Source organism: Drosophila biarmipes, chromosome 3L (assembly GCF_025231255.1).
Source record: "Drosophila biarmipes strain raj3 chromosome 3L, RU_DBia_V1.1, whole genome shotgun sequence".
NCBI classification, from domain to species: domain Eukaryota; kingdom Metazoa; phylum Arthropoda; class Insecta; order Diptera; family Drosophilidae; genus Drosophila; species Drosophila biarmipes.
The window spans coordinates 27,332,878-27,359,428 of record NC_066613.1 but is presented as its reverse complement, the minus strand read 5'-3'; the positions used below and the strand labels follow the sequence as shown (position 1 = coordinate 27,359,428).

General features: G+C 45.6%; 1 protein-coding gene across 4 annotated transcripts in view; it reads right to left on the bottom strand.

Moving 5' to 3' along the window:
• Positions 1-179: 179 nt before the first annotated feature.
• The window catches only part of LOC108029027 (kalirin), a 40,720-nt gene continuing 14,348 nt past the window's right edge, over positions 180-26,551 (bottom strand). Inside the window, exons 1-12 of one of the 4 annotated variants that reach the window (XM_017101087.3) lie at positions 22,953-24,577; positions 13,785-14,079; positions 13,662-13,719; positions 8,197-8,290; positions 7,871-8,125; positions 3,668-3,733; positions 3,507-3,602; positions 3,335-3,450; positions 3,159-3,275; positions 2,903-3,092; positions 2,419-2,799; positions 180-2,354 (exon numbers count right to left, since the gene is read on the bottom strand). In XM_017101087.3, coding sequence (XP_016956576.1) covers positions 2,154-2,354; positions 2,419-2,799; positions 2,903-3,092; positions 3,159-3,275; positions 3,335-3,450; positions 3,507-3,602; positions 3,668-3,733; positions 7,871-8,125; positions 8,197-8,290; positions 13,662-13,719; positions 13,785-14,079; positions 22,953-23,483 — 2,400 coding nt within the window. In that variant the 5' untranslated portion in view covers positions 23,484-24,577 and the 3' untranslated portion in view covers positions 180-2,153. Of the gene's footprint in view, positions 2,355-2,418; positions 2,800-2,902; positions 3,093-3,158; positions 3,276-3,334; positions 3,451-3,506; positions 3,603-3,667; positions 3,734-4,335; positions 4,560-7,870; positions 8,126-8,196; positions 8,291-11,611; positions 12,126-13,661; positions 13,720-13,784; positions 14,080-22,952; positions 24,578-26,551 lie in introns of those variants that run through there. The other 3 variants (XM_017101078.3, XM_017101095.3, XM_017101105.3) reach the window with 3 other exon arrangements.

Genomic DNA, 26,551 nt, shown 5'->3' with positions numbered 1-26,551 from the left:
CTTGGGAGGAGCATCAGCGATCGATGCAAAAAGAAAACTGGAGACGGACTGGGAGGTGGAGCTGGTTCGTATCGGGCGCCAAATTCAATTCTCAAGATTTCATAATAAACAGGCCCCAAAAATAAATATACGAGTATCAATACCATATAGCCGAGAGATGTAAAAACCAATCTGTTGAATATGGTAAGTTTATTCAGCTACTTTGCTTTATTATTATTCACTTTGAAAATTTAAATTCAGATTACATGCTTTGTTGGTTACATACAATTTGCATATTGGTTTCTGGATATATTTATGTTATATTTGCAGCCTACGCCCGGCCAACAGTTGATCTCGACTGGGCTTTGCGGGCGTTTTCCGAGGGAAAAGCTGGTGCTTACTTGGCTAAAACACAGATTAACACGATTACTTAATGCTGTTCGCATTGCACTGGCGCACTTGATGTCGCATTTGCATGCAGTATATTTGTAGTTAGTCAGAGTAATTGCAAAACTAAACACACACTTTGATTACCACAATTATCTAGAATTTCGACTTGGGGGCTTAAGTACAACAATTAGTTAATCAGTAGGTGCTGTTAATATGATCGAAAAGAATTCGGTATGTTACATGTTGCGATCGATCGGTTGTGAGTTGAGTAGAGCTCTACGAGAAAAGTGCAAAAATGTAGAAAATGTGGCCATTGAGATCCCCTCACTGTGCGCTTGCTTGTCCCATCGATCCCCAGATCCAATCGGATCTGACTTCTGACTTTAACATTTAAATACGAATTATGCCGGAGGTTCGTTTCACAATTTTTGTAAAAAAATACATTTCATGTTCGCTTCCTACATTTAGCTATGCTAAATCATTATTGTTACTCTTCGCATTGATATATTCAAACTGCAATCGTATTCATTTCCAGACTGTTTCGGGGCTATCCGAGTGTGTGTGGGTGCTTCCAGAGGCGAAATCGATTCGAAAGTATCGTGTGAACAACCGCTTAGTAACTTCGTCTCGTGTCCTGTACACCTAATCGCCTAATCAAATCCTGGTCCTTTTCGAGTACTGTGATTGCAGCGCCACATGTATCCATATCTGTATCTGAGTGCCTCTCCTCATATGCTACACTGTACATTATCCCTAGCGCCTCCTGCTTACCAACTAACATAAACGCACAGACACCAAACAGAGAAATATGCTTCGAGAATTGGCCTGGGTGTACATCTTGGTTGCGCTTATGTGGTATCTTATAGTTACGAGCCCACTTTGATGACTACTTCGTCTACAACTGCTCTGCCTTTGTTTTGGTGAAAGGAATAACTGAAAAAGTGGGATAAGGATGCGAGAAAACAAAAATAATTACATCTGAGCGGGCATTTGTTTTATTGGGGCATAAAATATAATTAGAATAATTAGAACTTATTGTTTCTGGTTTTGATTACGTTTAAAGCTTACATATTTTATTTGTAAAACATAAGGTGCAAATACGCTTTGCATTGCATTCACAAACTAAATTAAGCTTAAATTATTTCACGATGCTGCTTCAGTTGTCCAAAGCAAATCAAGTTCCTTCAGGATTAAACTATGATTAACATTTAGCAGGTAAACTAAAACTATGTACCGAACTAAGGCTAGAATAGTTATACCCTTACTGCGTTCAATGCGAATAAAAACGCGAAACGAAAATATAATTGCTTTTGATTCTGAGTAGTTTTGACTGCCGATCGTTGAGAAGTCAGATGTGGAGAGTAAAACTAACAGCGCAGGAGACTAATTAAGTTAAAAATGCACACAATGTCAAAGGTAATCTTGAGCATAATACTTTGCGTTTCATACACACAAATCCGGAAACGGAAGCGAAAACAGAAAAGTACAAAAGGGAAACGGGACTCGAACTAGAAACTAAAGGGCAGACTGAACGGAAACGCAGGCGATGACGAATAAATAAATTACAATTACAAGTTACATACAAATTAGGATTGAGTGTTGCGAGTGTATCTGGGTGTGAGCAAAACGATCCGCCAAACAGACTCACAGACGGAAAAGGTCTGTGCCCAAAACACATTACAATATCATTTTCTCATACTTTCGTGTGCTGTTCTGGCTTGCTAGCTTGCTGTCAAGCTTTCAAGCATTCCTGCTTTGCCATGTGGAATTCTTCCTCGGGGGTCCTACTTGTTTTTGGTTGACAGGGGGTTGGAGAGCATGAAGATGAGGTCGTTCTGCTGCTGCAGGATCTTGTTCAGCATGTCGACCCACGCCGCGTAGTTCGACCCCGCCTCGCAGATGATCGTCATCTCGGGGATCTTGGGGTCGGTCGACCGGATTTGAAAACGGCAGTCGCCCAGTTCCTTCATTTGCATGTGATTGAGCTGGCGGGGGGAAAATCACACATAATTAAGTACTCAAAGGCAGGAGTGGATATTTTCATCTCACCTGTATGTGCGATCGGTACTTGAATATGGGACTGGCGTACTGGTTCCTGGCCTTCTCGATATCGGCGAAGATGATGATCTGCTGGAAGAGGAACACCTGCAGCTCGCGCTGCCTCTGTGCCGCATCCACCAGGCAGTTCATGGGTCCCTGCATCAGCAGGCTGCCCTGGGCGGTGATCTCCCCGTCGAAGTCCTGCAGGCTGCGCAGCACCACCATCATGTCGTTGACCGTCTTGACCACCACCTTCATCTGCTGGTAGGCCTCCTGCAGCAAGGGCACCTCCTTGTGCAGCCCGGCTGCCTCTGTGGCCTTGATGATCTCCTTGATCAGCAGCTCGTACTTGGTGATTCGCTGCACCGGCTTGATTATCAGGTTGCTCAGCTGGGGATTCGAGGGAGAAGCACATGTTAGCAAAAGATAACACACATAAGAAGTCCATTAGGCACATCCAATTAGCCAAGCTCATTGGGCCATGTCGACTTACATCCAGGCGATGCCTCAGCTTCTTGCGTATGCAATCGAAATACTGATAGTGGGCGCTGACTATGTACTCGGACAGCGGCTTGTTACTGCAATAGGTGTAGTACAGCGCGAACTTGGTGGCCGACCGCTTGATGAGCGGACCCAGGTCTGCGGGAGAGTTTTGACAGTTGCGCAGGGCCCTCAAAAAGTAGCTGGAAACAGTTCACAAGTTGTTTAATAGGTTCTTTGCTGGATAGCCTGGGGCTCTCTGTACTCACTCCTTGTGCCACTCGTAGATGTCCTTGATGTTGTTGAAGACCAACTTCATCTTGCCGCCCTTCAAGTCCTCGGGCATGGGAATATCACTGTTAGCGTTGTTAATCTCTGTCATGTAGCTGGAAAGGGGTTGTGAAAGGGGAACTGGGGGCTTTCAAATAAATAGTGAACCACTTACCCATTGACGACGTCACTGAGGTCCTGCACATAGGTCTCCTCCGTGGACATGAGCTCCGCGAAGACGCATTGCCGCTTCTTCAGGGCAGCAGCCTTGTCCGAGAGAGCTGTGTGGCCCTGTAAGATCATGTATTCGATGTATCATTGTTATGTATATACCATCATCCACTCACCTCCTCATTGTTGTCGTGGGATCGTCCATGGCCATTGGTGCTGGCGTTCTCCGCTCCTCCGCCGCCGTCCACGCGGCTGTTGGACTCGTGCTGCTCCTGCAGGTGGGAAAATGGATTCGGGTTAGGCGCTGCTGCACAGCAACCTTGGACTGAGCACTTACCGTTGTCGTCTTGACAATTTCTTCTATTTCCGATAGTGGATTGTCATCCATTTTGCCGGTGCTGGCCTGCAAAGTGGCGAAAAAGGAGGGAAACACTCAGTGATGGGCGGGCAAAATGCATAATGGAAAAGTTTGAGCAGCGATTATTGCATTATCCCCTTGTGCAGCAGGCGGCTAATTGAAAAAGTTCCCTTCCCCACCCACCGGGCGGCCCTCAATTCAGTAACTTTTTAAGGCCGACACAATCTCTATTGAAACTGAACCAACTTTGGATAAACTATGTGTATTGCGCATACGCCGCGTGGCCGGTTGAGGAAAAACCTCCATCATTTTGTGGCAATTTTCAAAATAAACACATTCTAGACGATTGCATGTTCTGCTCGAATTGAATCACTCGCTTATTTTTGTTTTCCCACTCGCGCACAGAGGGCCCCCGAATTAATTTCACTTGCATAAATAACAAACTTGAGCACACGCCACCCCAAATGTACAACCAAATTTGCCTTGGCCGGAATATGGTGTTTTCACCAGTGTTTTGCCCAGTCAGCGGAGATAACATTGTATAACTAGTGTTTTTCTTGTACTTGTTTTCGCGCGATAAGATTAAGGAGGGTCAGCTGTTTGCAATTTGTCATCGAAAGCGAATTACAACAGCGAATGCGGCTTACAAACAAGCGGAAGAAACAGCTCATGGCACGTGTTGCTTAAAATTCCCAGCGCACAGTGTTGACTCTTTATTAATTTTTGCTTCTCGACTACCGTCTATGGAGAACTGTCTTTCGAAATGGGGGCCTTTATAAGGACTTTGCGACGGCGACGCATTTTGGCAGTGCGAAGACCGAGCGAGAATCTCGAGAGGCGACTGAACGCCGAGCGATGAACTGAGCGACTGGCGGACTGGCTGGCTGGCCTAATAGTTTCGCCTGTTGCCCAGCATGTTCTACATATGTAGGCACAGCGCCGCACCACCCGCCCACCACCCACTCACGCACACACCCAGTGCTCCCCCTGCGACATCAAAAGAAACTCTCAATCAACGCTCCGCCAAGAAATTCGTCGCACTCACTTGAGGAAAAGCGCTGAAATACTTGTGTGGCACACAGTATATCGAGTGAGCGAAAGCTAAACAGTGAGATATAGATAGACAGGTAGGTGGGTTGGTGGGCTGGTGGGCAGGTGGTTCGGTCTTCGGGGGGAACTCTCTTTGTGTTCCCCGTGAGTGTGTGTAGATTGCCTCGCACTGTTGTTGCTATGAGTTCTTAAATACATAAATTAATTCGCATTTCGCGGCGAAATGTTCTAGAGGGTGCGACTGATCGCCGAGGAAATACCCCCGGCTATTGGAAAGATTCTAATCGTAAATTGCCGATTTTACGAAAATGATATTAAAAGTTTCTCATTCATTAAAATAATAATAAAGCTAAAGAAGTAAATAGTTAATCTAAATTTAAATTCGCAGAATTTATTTATCTCGCTACTGGTTAAATCTACCCAAGTGCAAGTTGATTTTAGGGGATTCCCAAGCCTCCCACTTTAGCGAAGAAACTCTGATATCAGCGGACTTTAGGCTCTTCGTTAGAATTTCATCAGCAGTAAGAGCAACAACTGGAGGGAAATAAAAGCCAAACCAAAGGAACATTGCCCACGCAATGACGTACCCACATTTAAGTGGTGTGACATTTAATTAGCCTGTTTGAAAAGGGGCAGGAAGTCGGCCTGCAGCGGCTGATGTCACATACATATATCCACAGCCATATAACGTATATAGCCACACAAACACGTTAACAGCACTGGCAAAGGGCGCGAAATTCGACAAGGAGAACTATTAAACATTAATGACAATGCAAATAGGCGAACTAACAAAGGTGGCACAGGGATAAGGCCAAGACCCGAATGCCAAGTAGGCCGAAAAGTTAGCACGGGCGATATGGGAAACCTAACTGGGTTAAGAAGTTCGCCCTCGGGCGATACAAAGAATAAAGAATTTGTAAACAGGAAAGAATACAATTAAATGTTGACGCATCAAGGCGAACAATTTGTTCGGGACAGCCCAAATTTACATGACTGCACGGAAAAAAATCAGCTACTCAATTTTAATACTGCGAAAGTTGCCAGACTAATAATGGTAATAATAACAAGTTTACTATTATATTCTTCTTGAAAAATATAGTTACTTAATCTAGGACCGAGTAAGAAGTCACCATATTGATCATCATATCACTGGAAATATATTTCTGTGTAGCGCATTTGGCTAATAAGCCATCATCATCAGAGAAATAGAAAACTCGGGGCAGAACAGAGCGGACGAGACCAGACGACATTCAATTTATTGACGGACAAAGTGGCTATAGAGAAGGCGACGTTCTGGCGACGGACACATCGGGATGGCAAAGCTCGAAATGGATGCGGGCCATCCGGATTGGGGAGGTCTCCGAACGGAACGGCGAGGAACAATCATTAATCAAATTGAAGGAGAGTCAAAAGCAAACTTTAAAATCCCCGAAGTGCATGGTGTCATAAACATCCGACACTAAAAATATGCAGCACTTGGGGGATTACGAAAGTGTCAATAGGTGTGAGGGAGACTTTGTTTTCCGAATTTTTTAAATGATAAATGTCTGACAGTCGCATATTTTTTGAGATTTTCCGTATTAATCATTTTCTAAAAATGTAAGGTTTCAAAAGGTTTGACATAAAAATGATAGCTTAGATTAGTGTTGCGAAATAAAATAAAGGTAAGGTAATTAATTAAATTAATTAAATTGCAACCGATGGCCAGGAGTCCATAAAAAATATGAATAGAACTTTGATGGCAGCAATTGCGTCCGCATTTTTAGCAACAGGAAGAGGTAAAAGGAGAACTCAAATGAAAATGGCTGCTGACATATACCCTCAACCCCGTTCTTAATTAAAATGCGAGTAAAGGAAAAAGGAGAAAGCTTAAAATCAGTTGGATTGTAATTAGCCAGTGGGAAGTAAAACCTTATAACCAGAGGATTGTCTTCGGTTAAAGAGAAATCTATTAACTGAATTACACTAAAGTGCCAACTATCCCCCTTGTGCTTGACTAACTCTAGCACATCCTTCTTCATTTGCTGTGGTGCCACAAAGGCAGGGACACTGCATCGAACTCTGCATAATTTAAGGCCACACTCGCAGCCATGAACCAGCCAGCCAGACTCATTGACTGTATCCTTTCCCTGTAATTTGCTCACAAAAGTGCCAGCCAAGTGGAAGTCCCGCCCCCACGCACGACTCGCATCCAACCGACAAAGTCTGTGGGCTAATTTGACTGTCGGAATTTATGCGTCGTATCTGCGAGTTCGAGTATCTTTGCGCTTCGCCTCTGTATCCGTATCTGTGTCTGTGGTGCGGTGGTCTATTCACTCTCCTGCTCCGAGTGTAAACAAAATAAAGTGGCGCATTTATGGCAAAGGTGGCTGCCCCGGAGAACCGAAATGAAAATCCGGCGCGGCGCACGGAGGAGGATGCCCAGTCCCCCAGAGAGTCCGGAGAGTGTGTGTGCCCCCCATTCGCTCTAATTGAGCAAAGACCGTGCTCGGATTGCCGATGACGTCGGCGGCGGAGAAGCGGACGGGCCAAAGTCACAATAAACCGCTTTGATTTGTGTGGGAAACACATATTAGAGGAGCTGCGTGCTAAGCAAACAAACTTCGAGCCCGAATGGGCGGCTGATTGGACGGGAGGCGCTGGGAATATCACTCACGTTAGGGTGGGTCACTGTTCCGGATAGAATGGAGTGCGATTTTACCAGCTCGATACGACATTTACATTGGCAAATTTTGAAACTACTAACATACTAACCATACTAACGTTAGGGTGCCTCACTGTTTTACTTAAGTTAAAAATTTAATAATCTTATTGGAGCTCAGAGTTTTTTAATATTTTGATTTTTCTATTACCTTTCTACCATCTTGAAAAGTCGTTGTAATAAATAGTTAAAAAATTAAAGAAAAATAGAATTTAGTTCAGAAGGTAAGGATAATGAATTATTTTTTGAACATTTTTCGGTGTCACGATGATTGCCAACCAAATCCTTGTGATAAATCGATTAACGATGGTGAATCGCCTGGGCCTTATGCAAGGTGCAGCAACAGATTGCTCAGCCACTCCAGCTGCTAGTTCCCCCCTGCAGCTCCTGTGGGAAATCTGGAGAAATCCGTGCCGTAGCTGGGTACTCACCATGTTGCCGGAGTTCTCCTTGGCGTCCTTGGCGAAGGCGGGCGGCCCGTTGGCAATCAGGTGCGGCTCCTGGATGGGCTTCATGGGCGGCGGCAGCTCGAGGCCGGCCTCCTCGTCCGGCTCGTAGTCCCCGCCCGCAGCCGGATGCTGGGCGCTGGAGCTGGGGAACTGCGGGGATGGCACCACGGTGGCGGGACTGCCACCTGGCTGCTGGCTCTGCTGCTCGGTCAGCTCCTCGGCGTGCTTCTGCGGGGTCTAGATATACGTGGAAGCATGGAAAAACGTCAAGAGATATAAATAAACGCTCGTTAAATGGAGGCACTCACTCTCAGGTTTTTCTCCGAGGGCTTCTTCACCAGCGGTTTGCTATTGGGCGGCTTGTCCGCTCCCTTGCGGTTTATCAGCGGCAGCCAGTTGCGCCTGCAAGACACGGAACACAAAACAATTCGACAGTTAGAAGACAGTTGTACAGCTTGGCAGAAGTGTGGTCCGACGAGGGCCTACAGGAACTTGCGAATCGACGTTGTGGTCTGCACGAGCTCGTCCATCGCTCATGGCGTGCCCAATAAAATGTGTGGAATAAATAAAACAAAGAGATGCTTGATGGCTGTCCAGCTGCGTGGCTAACATCAGACTGTCGCCAGGCATCGGCTGCCAACTTGGCCAAAAGCCGCCTGCTGTTCGCTTGTCGCCGCCCGCACAGTGGGCGCGATTCGTTTTCCCCCACCATGCGCCTCTCCGAGGGCCGCCCCGCGCAATTGGTTTTATGGTTCCACAATTTAAAGGCCAAATTTGCGTTTTTACACCCCTCACTTTTTACGCTTCAAGTTTTTACCGCACTGACCGTAAAAGAATATATTTCTTCAACGCTCCTTTGATTAATTCGCAGGGGCAAAGTTTATGGGTCAAGTTTCGACTTTACAGTGAGCCGAGTCATTAATCAGCCACAGCGAAGACTGTCAGTGGGGGACTTGGGTTTCAACAGCTCATTTGGGCGGGCCAAGCTGGGCTGGGAACATCCTGTGGTCAGCGGAAATGCAGCAGGAAACCGCAAGGCCGCAGGCTAAGCTCTGTTTAAATACGATATTTATAAAATATTAATTAAGCTTAATTAACGGGCAGGGCGACTAGCCTTAGGCGCCTCCCAAATCGATATCAGTCGGAGAAAACACAAAGGGGAGGTGGGCTCCTCAGGAACCCATTGGCATGTAACATAATTCGGAGTAAAAATAAACATTGACACAGACAAGGGGGACGAGAGGGACGAGAGGGACGCGGCTTTCGACTGGCCAAATTGAACGAGATGCCAGTTGGCTTCCAGGAATCGTATTCAATTTACTCTGCGCCCGTGTGGTCCGCACTCGAAACTCGCTCGGCTGATGTAATGTTTTAGGCAAATAGCCAGAGTGTCTCCTGCCATCAGCAAGGCACTCGGTGTTTGCCTGGGTGTGTATTAATGGGGTCGCCGCAAAGTATGCAACACGGCCAGCCGGCGAACGTGCAGTTTCCGTCTCCTGCTGCTCGAGAGCAAATTGTGCACGGCAAAAACACGACTGAATGTGGCTGGGAAGTGGTGGAAAAGGGACTATGGGACAGCAGGACAACGGCCAGTTTGGGTAAAGGCTTCCCAGAGCCGCTTAAAGGGCCTGAAAGCTGGGTTTGCTTCCCTAAAACGTTCCACAAAGCCTATACCTACAGTACAAAAATATTGATTGGCAACAGTAATGCCCAAAGAATTTAAAAACAAAAACCCTTGAGTATAAATTAGGAGATGTTTACTAAGTTTTTTCCGTTTTCTGAATAATATGTGAGTAATATAAGTGAATAATATTTGGATAAGAGAAAAAAAATGAACAAAATGTATAATTTTACTAAAATAAATGATGTGGATTTGTATAAATTCTTGGAGTATATACCACCAGGGATTATCTCTGTGTTATTCGTGCATTTCCCTAAACTAAACGCTGACTGGTGGAATACTTTGCAGTGCCTTGAGTGTGGGCGAACACAAATACCACTTAGTTCATTGGACTTGGCAGCACGCGCTGCTGAGCAGGTTCCTGCCCTGGCCCCCGACGGATCCCCGATCCCCTGCACATATCCTGGACAAACACACGCGCATGTTGACACAGTGCTTGAGACAAAGAGTCCTGGGCAAGTGACAGCCGGAAAGTCCGAGGGCATGTGGTGTGGTGGGTGACTCGGACAATAATCTATATTCATGTTCGGCGGAGTGCGGTCAGGAGGAGCCGAGCCACCATCACTTAATGCTCACTCGGGTGAGCCAGCAGCAAACAAAGTGCCCAATTAGAGGGCAAATATTGAAAGCGTTGTTGTGCAATTTTCACAGAGAAACAAAAATGAAAGGAAGTAGTTCCCAGGAGAACCCGGCCACAGCCGTTGGTATCCCCCTCGATAAGACTGCTCATAATCGAAGAGAGCTATTTAAAGTGAATTTTCGTACGAAAGCGCAATTTTGAGATTCCGCCGGCGAGTAATGCCGCAGAGCGGCTACGAGATATCAAAACAAATCAAAAACCAATCGCCCCTCCTCCCCCTCGCTGCCTTTGCCGCGGGTCCCACGAGGCGTATGATTAACACGCACGGTCGCTTATCGTTCGGAACTTCTGCCCCAGACACTTATCTCTGGCGTATTCACGGCTCATGACGAAGTCCATGCTGACTCAGAAAGGACAAAGACTGCGGTATCGCGTTGTGAGGGCTCCCATTTCAACAGCACCCTCTTCTCCAGCCAGATAGAATTCAACTTCAATCGGTTGCATGTGCACAACAGGTTTCGATCGCAGTTGTATGGGATAATTGTGCACTTGTGGGAAAAACGAAACCGGTTGCCAGGCCTTATAGCACTCGTGGGCATTCCCTATTTGTTTCGGCGATTAACATGTTGGACTGCCCGAGAACAGAGCAATCTGCTGTTCCCAAAGAGGCAAGCCAACTAGCTGGATAAATAGTCAAAAAGCGTTTTGAGCTGCTCATTTATCTCGCCAGAAAAGCAAATGGAGCCCAAATGCTGCTGGACAAACAGCAATCAACGTGTCTATCTTACGGCTGGCGAACGTGCCGGACTTGTGGCTGCAGCTGCATAATGAGCAATGGACTCCATTACACGTTGGTGCCGATAAATCAAGCCAACTTCTGTCTCCCAGCCATGACAGAGCAAACAAAACCCGAGGAAAGGAAGGCCAAATTGGGGAAAGCAGCTTCGTAAACCTCCTAATACCCTAAACTACACTGATCTGTATTTAAATAAACCAACAACTGTTATGGGCAATAACTGTCGGAAATAATTTTAACACCCTGTTAACCTCCAAGGGAAAAATAATTATTTGCCTAAACGATTCGAAAGCCACTTTACACTCATAAACACGGCGTTAATTTGGCCATTTGCCATTAGTTTTGTGCTTTTGCAGTGAGCGAATTGAACGCAAAGCAGCCTGAATCGATATACCCTCCACTGAGGGTATGCAGCAGAAACAAAGCGGAATTAAGGCTGATTTAAGTTGGGCAATTGAGAAGCTGGTGAGCCGCACGAACACGAGCCACATGATACCCAAGGAGCTTGTTATTGCAATTGAGACGAGGGCGACTAATTGGGCGCGGGGCTAGACTTCTTTGTTTTTTGAGGATTTCGGTTCGCGGGTCTTGGGTTTCCCTTTGACCTGCGTCTATTCCACCTTCAAAGTGGTATATCTACTCTGGGTTCTGCGACAATCACGTTACCGGTTTCGGATTTCCTTGAGGAAGGAGTAGCGCCGCTCGGAGGCCTTCTGCTTTGCCTGGGCACTGTGATCGCAGCAGACACAGGTGAAGCCGCCCAGGGACTGCTGGTGGTGCAGGGCCGGTGGGGAGGAGTCGCCTCCGCCGTCGGTGACCCTCAGCGAAATGGACTTCAGCAGCTTGCGCATGGACTTGGGTCGGGAGTGGGTGGGCGCGGAACTGCGCTTCACTTCCATCGCATTGTACTTGGGCTGCGGGCTAGGACTCGCGGTCACATTGTTGTTATCGCAACAGCCGGCGGCGGCTGTTCCTGGCTCGGCGGCGGCACTCTCGTAGTGGAAGGCGCTTTCGGCCATCTTATCTAGCTGCCTCCAGTGGCCGTAGTCACTGCTGTTGTTGTTGCACATGCCAAGATAAGCGGTCCGCGGAGGTGAGCACTTCAAGCACTGTGGCGTTAATTGTTCAACCCGCTGCAAACCGGCACCGCGAATCGGGGGACCTCTCCGTAGTGCGTCTAATCGTAAACTGAGCCGACAGTTCCTATGCGAGCGACCAAGAAGAGGTTCCCCCAGGGGCTCTCGATTTCTGGAGAAAACGGCAGCGCCACTCGCACACCCACGAAAACAAACTCAAGCTCGGAGGGGGAACCGAATGGTGAGCAGTAATGCGAGAACACACTTGGAAAAGGGCCCAGGAAGTCAACTTCTGTTTAAGAACCAGATATTCTCAATATTACTATTTTATATCATATTTTTGGAAATGCTATGATGTCATATTAAAATGTTAAAATATCCAAATGAAATTGATATAGATACACTGTCTTTGCTCTGACGGGATTTCCACCTTTTATTGTTATTTATTCCTTATTATTTTTATATGTCATAATCTTTAACTTTCTTTTTTCAAAGTGTACTTAGCTCGCCTTCAAAGAGCGAGAAACAAAAGTCAAAACAATAACAGCGAGCAACAACTGGGAGCAGCTGAGCGTTTTCTTTGGATTTTTGCTTTTATCGAGCTCTTTTCGCTCCCAGCCGAACTCTCGTATGGTTCGTACTGTTCAGTGTAAATGGGTTTATATCTTTATGACTTGCGCCTGCCCACGACACGCGATTAATAACCCAGCGGAAAAAAGTTGGTACACCTTTTACATGGCCCATTATGGCATGTGGCTTACGCCAAGTATGCCTAACTCCTCACTTAAAAAATGTATAATATATGTCATATTTATTATTTATTTTAAAGCAACAAGAGCTTCTTCACATTGGTACTCATCGACGTATTCCAGATAATATGGGAAATCCCTCGTACGTAAATGCGACCATTATCTGCATCCTCTTGCGCATTCTGGTGTCACGGACTGACATGAGCAAATGGACCAGGAAAATGTATCCCACAGAACGAGTGTTTTTGGAAGTTTAAGACATGTTTTAAGGAAACTTTCAAATAAATTTGTTCTCTTTCTGCGACACTTTCACGAAACCTAATGGCCTTGGCGCAAGTGAAATGGATAAACTCATTGCGAATGAAAATTCTGCATAATTCCCAAAGATACAGGCTGCCACTTATCGGGTTGTCCAAATGACGAATAGCCACTGCGCTTGATTAATACTATAAAAACGATTTATGAATTTGTTTTTGGCTCCTAACCAATTGGTCGGACAATAAAGATAACGCGCAGTGCGCTGTGTTTGAGTTAGTCAGGTGACTAGATTGGTTTTCTGGAGATAGAACTGTTTTAAAACATACTTTAATTGTAATCTAAGACTGAGCTAAAAATGGCATGAGGTTTTGAAGTTATTCCTTAATATAATTTTAAATTAAAAATACACAAATTCTTATCTTTGAGCCACTTTGTTTTTCACAAACAAAGATTTTATTAATCTTAAGGGAACCACGCAGCATACTGCTTTCAAGATAAAACCGAACCTACGTCAAACGCCCAATTACTGCAATAATTTTAAAAATAATGAGTTTCTAGGGGTTTCAATTAGTTCAGTTCTAATAGTGACTAAACTATTTACAGCATTTTCAAACAAGGCGCTCGATTACTCACCCGCCAAAACCGCGGCGCTTGGTGGACGATGAGAGGGCATCCGCCTTGCTGCGATTGCCTGTAAGAACGCAGTACAAATCATTTGAGGGAGAATAAGAATACATATTCAATCGAGTGACTTACCCTGGTCCTGCATATCGGATTTCTGGGAACCCGCTGCTCCGGCTGCATTCGCTCCGGACCCGGAACCGTGTTTGTGCGAGCCCGGCGGCGGTTTGAGCACTGAGACAGGCACGAGTCCTTCCTGCACGGCGGCATCCTCGTGCTGGGGGTTCAGGCGCACCAGGCAGAAGTCCGGCTCGCCGGCGGTGGGCGGCTCGACGATCTCCACCTGCTGTCCCTTGCTGACGCTCAGCTCGTTGGTGCCCGCGCTGGCGATGTAGTCCGCCACCACCCAGGTGGCCTCCTGGTTGCCCAGCTGGAAGGATGAGAGGGAGGACGGCGGATGAGTGTCGGGTGACGCTTTTAGTTCTCGGCTGTTAACCCTTTCGGGTCAATTCAAAGGGCTCATTATGGACTTTTAACAAACCAACACGATGATGGAACACATTATATAAAGTAACTATATATATATAGTTTTTTCTTATAAATTAATGTCGATCATAAAATGTATTTTAAAGTTTTCATAGCTCTATTTTTTTAATTCCTAAAATATTTTATTTAATAAATCATATATTATATTTAACATATGTAAATGTTTGTATAATGTGCTTTTATATTTTGAAAGTCACAGAATAAGTTAGGATAAGGTTCAGCTGGCAGTACACAAAACAAACAATGACCTTCATAATGCTAATGAGTAAACGAGATTTTATGAGGCATAATAGAAGAAGCCCGTTGTGTCAGAGGCGCCTTCAGCGGGTTAACAGGCTCGGGTCGAGGTCGAGCTGGAGGATGAGCCGTCAGAACCTTATTGATTGACCGCCAGAACAAAGGCCGAGGCCTCTGAGGGCTTCAAGGATCATCGGCAAAGCGAACGAACTAATTAGAAAGCCATTCGAGCCTGGCTCACGTCCATTGTGGCCCGGAAAGCACAAGGAGCAAGGAACCGGAAGGAGGAGCACTTCCGTCAGTTTTGATTGGCGGCAGGCCACCAGCACCACCCCCTAATCAGCCCTGGGCCAGAGTCCCCATCCTTAACCCTTCCGCCCGACAGCCCGTGTGGCTGGCTGCATTAATAATTCACAAGTTTATTAATTTGCATGCGGTCTTGCCAAGGGTGTCGATGTGTGGGCGTCCACGGGGTCTTTAAGTCCCACGACAACGAGGAGGATGGCCCCATGGGAAAATTGTGGTTAATCGCCAATCGATGGTATTGGATTCCGCACAGGATTGGCAAGTGCAGAGAGCGAAATAACACATTTAGTTGGTAAGATTTAGCAAAACGCAGAAAGCCCGAGCACATTTGTGTGCTTTTAATATCATAATTATCTAATAATAAAATAAAGTAACCAAGACCTTTATTATTTTTTTTAATAATAAAGGCATAAGCTCAAAAACTAGTTTCCATTTTTAATTAATTCTTAGCCAGCGACAATCAAAAGGCTGGAAGTGCTGTGCACGCGAGCCTGTATATGAGCTGTATATGAAATTCCCCCAGCGCAGGGATCATATTTATTCCACATACAATATTTATGTGGGAGGCGCCATCACCTGGCCCAGGCAGCGGGCTGCGGGCTGCGGGGAAACACCTGCCAGGTGGGCCTCGAGCAAGGGGCAAGGGCCAAATGGCGAAATGATGTCGCCAAGGCAGGCGGTGGGCGTGGGAAATGGGAAATTGCAAACAGGGGGAGGGGCCGGCGCTCATAAGCGCAATTAAATCAACTTCATCAGCGGCAGGAGCAGGAGCAGCGGCGGAGAGCTTAGTTTATTATGCTCGCCTCGCTGCCTTTGGCCTCCTGTTCATTTCATACACTGCGACAAGTGCTGCACGTATCATCATTAGCCGAAAAGATAAAAATGAACCTAGTAAGGGACTACAATTTCATTTTACTTTCCTCGTTTTGGTCTGAGCTGCTCAAAATAAAGCCGCTTTGCTGCACGAAAAGTGGCAGAGCTTTTCTCCCAGTGTACTGGCACACACACACAGGGACGCGCTTCCTTTCAGGATCCCAGCCTGGGCGCTGTGTTAATTAAGCAGCACTGACACGGAAACGTGCCGCGCTTCTGCGTGGGTGTGCGGGGGCATGCAGACTTCCGCTTGTAATGCAATTAGTTGAAAAGTTTTCGAGGCAAAGTTTGAAAACTTTTCGACAACAGTCTCGCAAGACAGGAGGCGCAGCTCCTCAGTGGCCCCCTGATAATGTTTTTTCCGAGGCTCTCAAATTGCCACTCAGCCTCAATGAAAATTGATTGGCGGCCGAAGATAAAGGAACACAAATAAAATCCGGGTAAATGTTTCCAGGCTGACTTTCAGTGTGTCGTGTGCTTTTTATGCTGCAGTCAAAAGTCGAGCTGCAAGCGGTGGCGTATACGTAATGCGAGGCTGCTCACTACTGCCCTCATCACCCTCATCATCATCAACATGGTGGGCTGCAAATTGCAGCAGTCACGCACAGCCACCCACACCCACAGGCCCACAGGCTGCCATCAGGCAGGATTTTCCCCAGGCCTGGGGCAGCTGCCAGGAATCAGGAAGACCCAACTGAAATAGAGAAGCTCTTTAATGCCACCGCTTAAAACCGACTGAGCGCAGCCCCATTCCCCATCAGCTTTCACCGAAAATGAGCTCGGCTTTCGCCTGCCGAGCTGCCCATTTTATTGTAGCTACAAATTAAGTTCATGTTCTGCCCGCTTTTGTTTCGCCTTTGACCGAGTCTTTCATTAAAATAATGAAGGGACGCTTCCAGCAGGCGGGAGGCAAGGAAAATCGAGCAAACGGAGAGGAAAATCGCACGAGTTTTTCCAGCTGCAAAATGCAATCAGCTCTGGCTTGTTGGGTCCCGTCTTTGCCGCCGCCTACGTTTTGCATAAAAATAATTAACAAGGCTTACAGTTTCCCTGCGCATTTGCATACTTAATAGCGGATAGCAAGGCCACCGACTAAATTTAGAATTCCTTCTGCCACAGGAAAATAAAGAACTTGAGAGCTCCAATTTTAAAGCAATCGAGGGCCATAAATTGGCAGTCGCAGACCCCATCTATTTTCCATGCGCAACGGAGGACTTTCAGGGCGGATTTGCATAGCTGAAAAGGGGATAGGCAAACAAAATGGGAAAACCAAGCCTCGAATGCAGCCGAAATCGAGGGAAACTTTGCAGATTCACGTCCTGGGAGAAGGTCCAAGGACGAATTTCGCTGACAGCCAGGACATTTCGCAGTCGACACTCGCACTTCGAGGGCAAACTTTTGCCAGGGAATTTTCCTGCTCTCGCTGCTGATTACACGCTGATAACAATAATAGCTCAGAGTCGGAAAACAGGCTCGCACAAACGGAAGGCTCAGCCGGAAAATGTGCGCCTTTCGGCTCCTTTCTTCCCTCTGTTGGGCAAATTGTAAAGCGATTTGCCAAAATGCTGCGTTTTTATTGATGGCTTCCCCGCCCGCTTTGGCCCGGATTAAAGGGCGTTGGGGTAGGTTCTCCGACATGTCGGCCACGTAAGCTCGTGTCTTCCCCGCCCTGCGCGGGGCATCGTAAAAACGCAATTGCTGCGACGACGACCCAAAAAGCCATCAATTGTTAAGTCATTAAAAAATATGTTTAGGTAACGGGGGGCGGCCCGAAGGAAGGGCTCGTAAAAGCAAACGTCAGGGTTGTCAAGTGAAATTACAAACATCATTTAACTGATTGGAATAATGGGCCAGCAAGCTGTGCCCTGCACTGGGAAAATTCTTCCCCAAGCCGATTGGGTTATCAAATTTGGGTTCTTTTACTTTACAATTCCACAACGCGAGCTAAGTTATATTTATGGGATCTCACAAAAATGTCAAAATCATAATATAATGGACCCAAAATAAAAGGCAAGCGATAAGAACCAATGAAAGAACCCAACATTGAAAGATTGTATAAATACCCTTCGTTCCCAAGTCAATCCAATCTACAGATTCAGTTATTCAGAAACTCCCATCTACGTTTATCACTATTATATTCTATCTATTTCGTTTTTCTGACCAAGGGATCCCCTCAACTGGACAGGATTGAAAAAGAATCTACCTACCGTCGGTACTTATAATCGAACTATGAATTTCCCAACATCCTTTTTCCAGTGGAATCAATTTTAAGGCATTTATCAAACAAAGCCTTAAACTGAAAAAATCATCTAGACTTGCAGCGGGCAGCGCAAGAGGAGAACTTCCCCTTCGATCCATTCGATTTGAAGTGAGATATTGAGTGGAAGAACGAAATTTTAGACAGATTTTGTATGCCAGTTGTTGCTTTGCTGGAATTTGTTCTCCTAAATGCCCTCATGGGCGCCATAAATCACACAGATATGCCAGCGCACATACAAAATATGGAAAGGGAGGCACCCTCGAATATACATATATCCATATATATACTACACACATTTGTGTGAAAATAAATGTGTGTACTTATAGATAGCCGCAAACTGGCTGTGTTCTGGGGTACATAAAACATAAACGTCTATTATTCAATTAACTCGCACAGTGGGTTCGCCAGCAGGTGCAGCAGGGGTCAGAGGTCGTTCCCGGGTCCCGACATCAATTACGTTGTGGCAAACACCCAGTCGACAAGATGGCAAACAAAGCAGGAGCAGGGCAACGGAGGTGGCTCCTACTAAGCAGGATGAGGAGCAGTGTACAGAAACAAAAAGGACTCTTTGTTTGGGCTCCTCAAAAGGAGGAGGGTTTGAAATCACTTATAAAAGTGCCTCAAAGTATGCCACAAAAATATGCAATCAAAATTTCAAATAGATTAATCAACTCCCTCTTAAGAACCTTTTGATAAGTAAAGTTAAAAGCATATTCGTTTCAACAAACTTACTTATTTTAACGAACTGCTATCATGATCTTTTCATTAATTATCACATCACACAGGAATTTTCTCTCTCTGTAGCTATCGCACTGCGGTCTAGTAATTGTAGGACAACATGTTAACACCAAAAGCAACCACATTTCTCTCCGATCCACAGCCACATCCACCCATCGATAGGCCCATTGTCTGGCCCGCCTGCTAATGTGCCTCCTGGGTTTTGGGTGGAGATGGCCGTGGAGGAGTGGCCTCCAAGCGAGTTTAAGTGCTGAATGAAAGTCATTTACAGCGCAAATCGAATAATATTCTAACTCAATTACGTGCAACTACGACATGATCGATAAGGGAAGCTATCGCGGGCACAAGTTAAACACTCCTTACATGGAATGCGCAGAAACTTAGTTGAAAGCTGCCTAGATTTTAATTGATTTACAAAGTTTCAGGGCAAACACCTAAATCGCTCGTTGTGAGGCGTGTTTTGCACCTATTTAATTATCTGTTGATGGCCATTATTTTGATAAATGGGAACGTAATTGGCAATCAGTGAAATATTAGTTTGATAATGAGCATTAAAATTATCGTTATGCACATTATTTAAAGACAACGGATATTAAATGTGACTTGTGCTTTATTGATTTTTTTCCAACATATTGAGGTGATTTTAAAAAGATTCTTAGTGTATTTCTGTCTGCATGAATAAAACCAAAAAGTCAAAGGACGCCTAATGACTGATGGACGCAGGCATTAATGGACTCTGGCAGTCTCCTTCTGGACAAATCAGCCCGGAGTTCTGCCACCCCACGCCACAAGGACCAGAAATTTGGTGCGAACAGCAGCAAAACAAAACCAAAACCCAACAACCGACGCCGGAAGCCTCGGACTTCGAGGCCTTCAGCCTTGACCAGCCCAAATGCTGTTTGGGATTTTAAAAGAGTTGGCCCCATGTCAAGAGCCCCCAACGGATCCCCTCCCCACGGCCCCGAGAGCAATCAGTCGGGGGAACGGGGCACAAACTTTTCGAGGGGCAAGGAGAGCCAGGACATCGGCAATTTGTGGCCGGCCGAGACTCGCTCATGTCCATTGGATGGGATTGCCAGCGGGAACTGCAGATGACAGATGGGGCACGGACATGGACAAACTCCCCCGACTTTTCCCTTTTTCCCGCCTCCATGGGGAGCAAATGTGCGAGAGGCGGCTTTTGGCTTAAAAAAAAAAACGATGTCTATCGGTGGGCGTGTCACAGCATTTCCCATTGATTTTATGGCCGAAAATGCGAGGCGTTGTACTGAAAGAAAAGTGGGGAAAACCAGCCTTAGGCATCGGATTCTGATGGCCATTCGAGTGGCATGTGCAGTAAGCACTGTTGGGATTACGACCTACCACATCGGGACCTCAAATAAAACGGACACCATCAAAATCGATTAAATCTTTAGTTTTCTCCCTACAATAGGCTGACTCAAGAATTGATTGGATTTCATTCCATTACTCTTCATGCAAAATCATTTTTACGGGCTCAAGTCAATAAAGAATTTCCCTTTAAAATTCATTTTTGATTGAGCTTGTTAAATGTTTGTATTTAATATTCAAAGTGTTCAATCTGGGATACGAATTTTGTTTTAATTTATGCACATTCGCGCACAAAATGGACACATTTGCCTTTTCAGTTCTCTGAATTGGGAGTTTTGTTTGTTATTTTACTTCCGAATCCGAATTGCGAGGATTTATGCATATTTTTGGGAACATTGATTTATTGATACTTTGAATTCCCGGACTATGGGAAAGATTTAATTTTTATTTAAGCCGTTTTCATGCTATTGGTTTACCAGCTGGATTTTCTATGTTCAGGCGGGTCAAATCTTCACCTAAATGGTACGAAAAACGGTCCTCTTTAAACGCTTTCCTGGTTTATTTGCTCTGTGCCTAAGTAAGTATCTTGTGGTGCTGCAGCCAACATCTCGAGTTCTGCTGTCATAGCACCCTTCGGATGACAATTTAGTAACAAATTTGTTTGGCCTTCTGCCTTCGAGCAGCTTCCCGATGCTTTGTCTGCTATTTTTCTCTACCATTTCTACCTTTTTTAGCTGGATTTCCATCGCAATTTGCATATCAGTGTGCTGTCATTGAGGAAAAACGACAAGGGCCCACAGAACAGGGCTTCCTGGCTTTGTCTGTTTGCCATGTTCTTGAGGAGCGAAAGTAGTTGCTGTCTGCAGGTAACTTTGTCCTCGAGTTTGCAGGATGATGAGATTTATTAAAATTGTTCTGCATTTTCTGCACTTTGTTTGCCCGCATGTTTTGTACATACCCTCAACTGCAAGACTTTTCAACGGTTTTGGTCTGCTCAACGTTTTCTCATCCGACTACAAAGTGTACGTTCCCATTGTTAGAGAGCCAGCATTTCTCGCAGCTCTTGGAAATAGGGAAATACTAGGAAAATAAAAGAAACCCAGCTGAAGGAGTGCTCGACGACGTAAGCCAACTGCAGCTGACAGCAGTGGCAGAATCACGAGACACATTTTCGTGTAGCAGCAAATTTCCTTTTCAACGCGCCAACAGGGAAAATTGGGGGAAACTGGAAAACTGCTTCCTCACTTCGCTGCCTGAGATTTATTTTGCGTGTGCGCTCGAAAGTATGTCATAACAAAATGCATAAAGCATGCGCCCCGTGGAATGCGCCTCGTAACTGGGCAACTTTCAATGGCTGCTCGCAAGGAGATGGCTACGCCCCGCACAAATTTGCTGGGAAATATTCAACGAGCGCATAAATATTTTCGCGACACAAAATTAAAATCTTGCAGCTTACTGCATGTGCACTTCATGAAAAATTTGACTTCCTCACTAGAAAAGTAAAATAATCATTTTTGTAGGAAGCAAACTTATAACTAAATTTGGCTTGTATTTACTGTGTAAGGTCACACTGAGCGTCGTTAAGGTCACACTTTAAAAAACTCCTAAATATAACTGATACCTTATTAACAAATACAAATAAAATGTTTTTACGTGTAAAATATATTCCGCACCGCTCGTAAATGAACCCTCACGACGACAGGAAAACTTAAATGAAGCAGAAATTTATGAAAGGCCGACAGCATCAGCATCAGTGTCGAGTAAATTGAGTAGAAAGGGCAATGCGATTATGAGGAGACCAGGAAGCTGCCTGCTTCTCGGAGACATCACTCAAACCCCGAAACTGACAAAAGAAGTCAGGGGAGCAAAGAAATTGGGGGCAGGGGCAAGGTCAGCACACGACACAATGCAGCTCAGGAAGCTTATGGGGAAGCTGGGAATAAAACAGGGGACCCAACGATGGTGATAGGGCTTACGTGGCCTGATGAAGTGATAAATACATTATGTGATGGGCCAAAGGAAAGAACTAGTTGGGAAATGGCCGAGGGAGCGGGGACGGTAATTGAAGCAGTGACAATGGTGAGTAGCGAGCAAATAAATTAGCGCGCCACACTGCGTATGATTAATGGGCTTATTAAACGGCGTCGCTGCTGTCTGCTTGGGTCAACAACCAGTTTACAGGCAACGCTGGCTCTTGCACAACTAATCAAAATAAATAGCACAGCACACACAAAGCCAAGGACCCCGAGCCAAAGACAGAAACTCTAGATAGAATGAGAGAGTGGTTTTCCAAAAGATGATCCAGGGTTATTGCTTTTATTAGCATAACTACCCTAGAGCTTTAATACATTATCACCGAATTATTTTTAGTATTATTCAATCGTATTAATTTTAATCAATAACTCATCTCTACTTCAAGCAAACTATTTTCCTGATAGATTTTATTTGCAGATAGAAAAACTTGGAGCAACATTACTCGCAGGGCAAGTCACGGCGCACTTATCGGACCGCATTCACTGGGTAAACTGTAGCATGATTTGTGGGGGACGTTGGGGCCGTTAAGCCAAGGATATCTCGACCGCAAGGAAATCCATGCCGCAAGCTGGTGACCTTTGCACTTTGGTTCGCGACGGAGGCGGGGTGGTAAACTTTTGCCACAGCTAAATAAAAGATAAGCTGGGCAAGTAAGTTTCCGATAAGGTCAAGGCAATCGCTGCCATGTTAAGCATTAATATTTGATGACCCGTCAATCCGAGCGTGGCATCAGGCGACCCCTTATCAGAGGGAGGAAGGTCTAAGCTTTGAGGAAAATTTCTATTCTTAATATCGCAAAGAGAAATGTCTTAATGGAGCCAAATCTTAAATCTTCGAGAGAGGAAACCCCTATTTTGCCCTACTTATCAATTCTAAGGTCACACTTGACTTGGAATTGTAAGTGCCCTTTGTCCTGCAGTTCGTAAGGCCACACTAGAAAGGTTTAAACCTGTTCACTTTTATATTTTCATTTGATATACCTTGAGTCCACTGCTGCTGGGCTGTCGAAAGAATCGGAAGGAGCTGGGCGTGTCGATGGTGTGTTGTCGGGCCAGGACGCCGTGGCCCGTGACACTGGACTGCCGGAACCAGGGCAGCGAGATCTTGCGGCGACTTTTGCGCTGAGCAGGAGCTGGATTGGGGGCGGGATCGCTGGAGGACGTGGTGGCCACGGCGGGAAAGGTGAACGGCGACTGCTCCGGCTGAGTGTGGCCGTTCTTTCCGGCTCCCGCCGGCGGTGGGGAAGTAGAGTCGTCCTCCTGCAGCGTGCAGAGTGGAGTGTTTTGGGCGGAGTCCGCTATGGACGGCGACGGCGACGGATCGCCCATGGCGATGGGGGCGCTCATGGGCAGCGGAGTGTTGGGCAGGGAGACGTAGCCCTTGGTCGGAGTGTCCTTATCCTCGCCGCACTTGAGCCGCTCCAGCGAGCTCTTCTTCCCGCCCCCGCCAACGCCATCGGCGGAGTCCACACTGTTCATCCGCTCATTGAGAAACTTCTTAACACTCTTCATGATTCCTTGGCTTCTGTGCAGTCTCCTCCTTCCTCTTTTTCCGCGCGTTTTCTATCCAATCACTCTCATTTTTCGGCTAAATCACAGTCCAAAGAAAAAGCGGGGCGGTGGGCTCTTTATTTTTAAAACAAATTCGGGGCTTTGTTGGCAGGCAGCCGCAAATCGATAAAGTTCTCCGACTCCTAGACGAAATGTTTTATTTTTATTTTCCAGCGAAGGGACGAGTGTGTGTGTGCGGGGCTGCCTGATTGGATTTTACATCCTGCAGGGTGTTCGCACACACACAGGAACTGTGTATCTATACGGATTCCACTCGTGGCGGTGACAGTTTGGCTGTGGTCTCGGCTTTCGCTGTCTTTGACTTTCAATTAGTGCAACACGGCGTATGATCAATTTTAAGCTCCCAGCCTGCACTTTGCATTTTAATTAATGGCCATGTTTGCGCAGGCAGTGCTGCATTTAATTATGACTTTCATTTGGTTGAGTGTTTTGACATACACAGATTAAACAGTTCCTAGCTAGCCAGCAAAAACACAATTGATATTTATTATTTAATTGAATTATTTGTTGATTTGATAACATTATTTCAGAGCTGCACTTGCTTGTTTTCCGGATGGTTTTTCTTTGATTTATACATTTGTTTTTGGAAGTTGGGGGCCATGGCTTGCTAATTTTATTGGTTTGATTGTTGTTTTTAGTCCAACCGAATTGAGTAAATTAAAGACATCGCCCTTGCCTTGTCATCGAGCATCGTTCCACCGCCACTTTTAACAATTTGTACCACTTTCCGCGCTTCTGTTTTGATTTCGCTGTTTAGTTATGCCCGCAGATATATTTCATTTATTTTATTTGCACAGATAAAAAGCTGCCCACCGCCAAAACGACGAGAAATTTATCTTGAATTTTCTTAGCGCACGTTTGTTTACCCCGAACTATATGTCCGTGCCTACATCCCAGCCTATATCTGTGCACATGGGTTTGTTATTTTTACACATTTCTGTTTGTTGCTCGTCGGACGTTGCCAGGCGTTTAGCGCGTGTTTCCGAAAGCCGAAACAGAATTCCCCAGATTCGGAAGATGTGGCAGGTGCGCCATAGCGACTGCCACTCCACCCGGTCCGCCGATCTCGGAATCGCGGCCGAGCAATTATGACTGCGATTTCCCCGATTCTGTTGGCCTTTCTCGCCGGTTTGCCACCGCAGTCCTTACCTCTGCAATAGTTCGTGGAAAACAATTTGCAGAGAAGGGGTCGGTGAATCGGAAAGACCCTCTCTGATTGGAAACCAGGGTATTTTCACAGCCTAAAAAAATGCTGGATACAATAGAAAAAATAACAACTAGCTTCTTGATTTCTAATCCATAGACTCCACACCATATATCTCTGTTTCAAGCTTAAAACAACGTTTTTGGCACCCACATCCTATAAATATAAAGCTTTCCAGTTGAGTCCCCAAAACGAATTCCTCTCTCTGCCCAATAACAAAATACTTTGATTTGCTTAACTTATTCAGATATTTTTATTGGCTTTGGCACGGAACATTTAGCCGCAGAGGTAAGGGCATTTGCGAGTGTTCGGCATGAGCTGCCCGTGAAAATTTGCATACGTTCGAGGAAATTCGAGGGTCTTTTTCACAAACAGCTGCTGGCTAAGTGGCAGTCCCATCACTTTGGCCAGATGCCGCTGGTTCGGCTGTGCTCTTTAAAAACATTAAAGTTTTCTTTGGCGCGGGAGGGTGTGTGTACTCACACCCACCGTAAGGACTCGTTGACATTTTGTGGCGCGGACAAAGTGCCAGAAATATTTTCCACTTTTTTCCACGCCCCATTCGGGCCAATACTTTCATTTCATTCACTCAAAAGCCAACCTAATTCAATTTTTGCAAATGAGTGCGCACAGGGGGAAAATGGGGAAGAGTGAGTTAGTGTCCAAGCAACACCCGGAGTTCAAACTGAATTAATTTAATCCGCCTAAAACCACCTTTCCACACATCTTTAACATCCTCCTATTTAAAATGATAAGATAGTTCCATTCCATCTCTAGCATTATAAATTACATTATTCCGGTAAGGAACTTTTCCTCTCACCCGAAGACTTAAAAACAGAAATCAGATTTAGTCCCGACTGTTATACCAACAGAAAAGCTTTGAAACATTGTTCGCCATGGCTAAATGAAAGTGGGGAAACTCTAAATGGAAAAGCATCCAACTGCATTGGAAATGTTTTCCTTTGTTTGGTTTTGTTAGCCAACTAAGCGGTTTGGATCGACCACAGTTGCTAATGCCTGTGCTGTTCGTATGCTGGTTTAATTGCTTTCGGCTGCAAATTGGATTAGATTAGGCCAAACTCTGGCAGAGGGATGGGCTGCGCTGGGTTTACTGTGGAAGTGGTCAAGTGGTTGGAGGGGCGACAGACTAGGAAAACAAGGAGCTCCACCGCTGACAACTGATGGACACACATGGGGAAGGGCACAGGGTTGGACATTGCACTCGGCGCCGCTGCTTGCAGTCCGCCCAACTGGCACTCAAATTAAATTGCAATGCATCGACTCGATAATTATAACGACCAAAACATGTCGTGTCTACATCAGTCGCCAGTGAAAAAGCACAAAATACAAAGTAAAACCCACAGAACACACGGGGCGAAACCGCATTAGCCAAACAGCAGTACCGCAACCCTATCGCGTTGAAATGAGTATTAAAATGCAATAGATAAGCGTGAAATTAATGGCCCCCGCTGGGGTGAGTCCAGCGATCCAGGAACAAAGCCCGGGCGGCCCCCACCGTCAGATACCCTGTAAAAACAATGGGCTAGAAAAGCTATCTAGATTAAATCTCTTAAAATGAATAAAGGGTGACAAAGAAAATCCAACTTTTAATATATTTTTTGACTATTATAAGCTATAACACAGTGAAAAATGTCTATGAAGGTCAACAACCCTACTGAGATTTTAGGTAAGCTTTCGGCTAAGCAGACTGTCAAGAAAATAGCGCAAATGTGAGCCTTGTTAAGACCTAACATAATGTTACAAAACAGTTTGGGAATGATATTTTATACAAGGAAATACATGA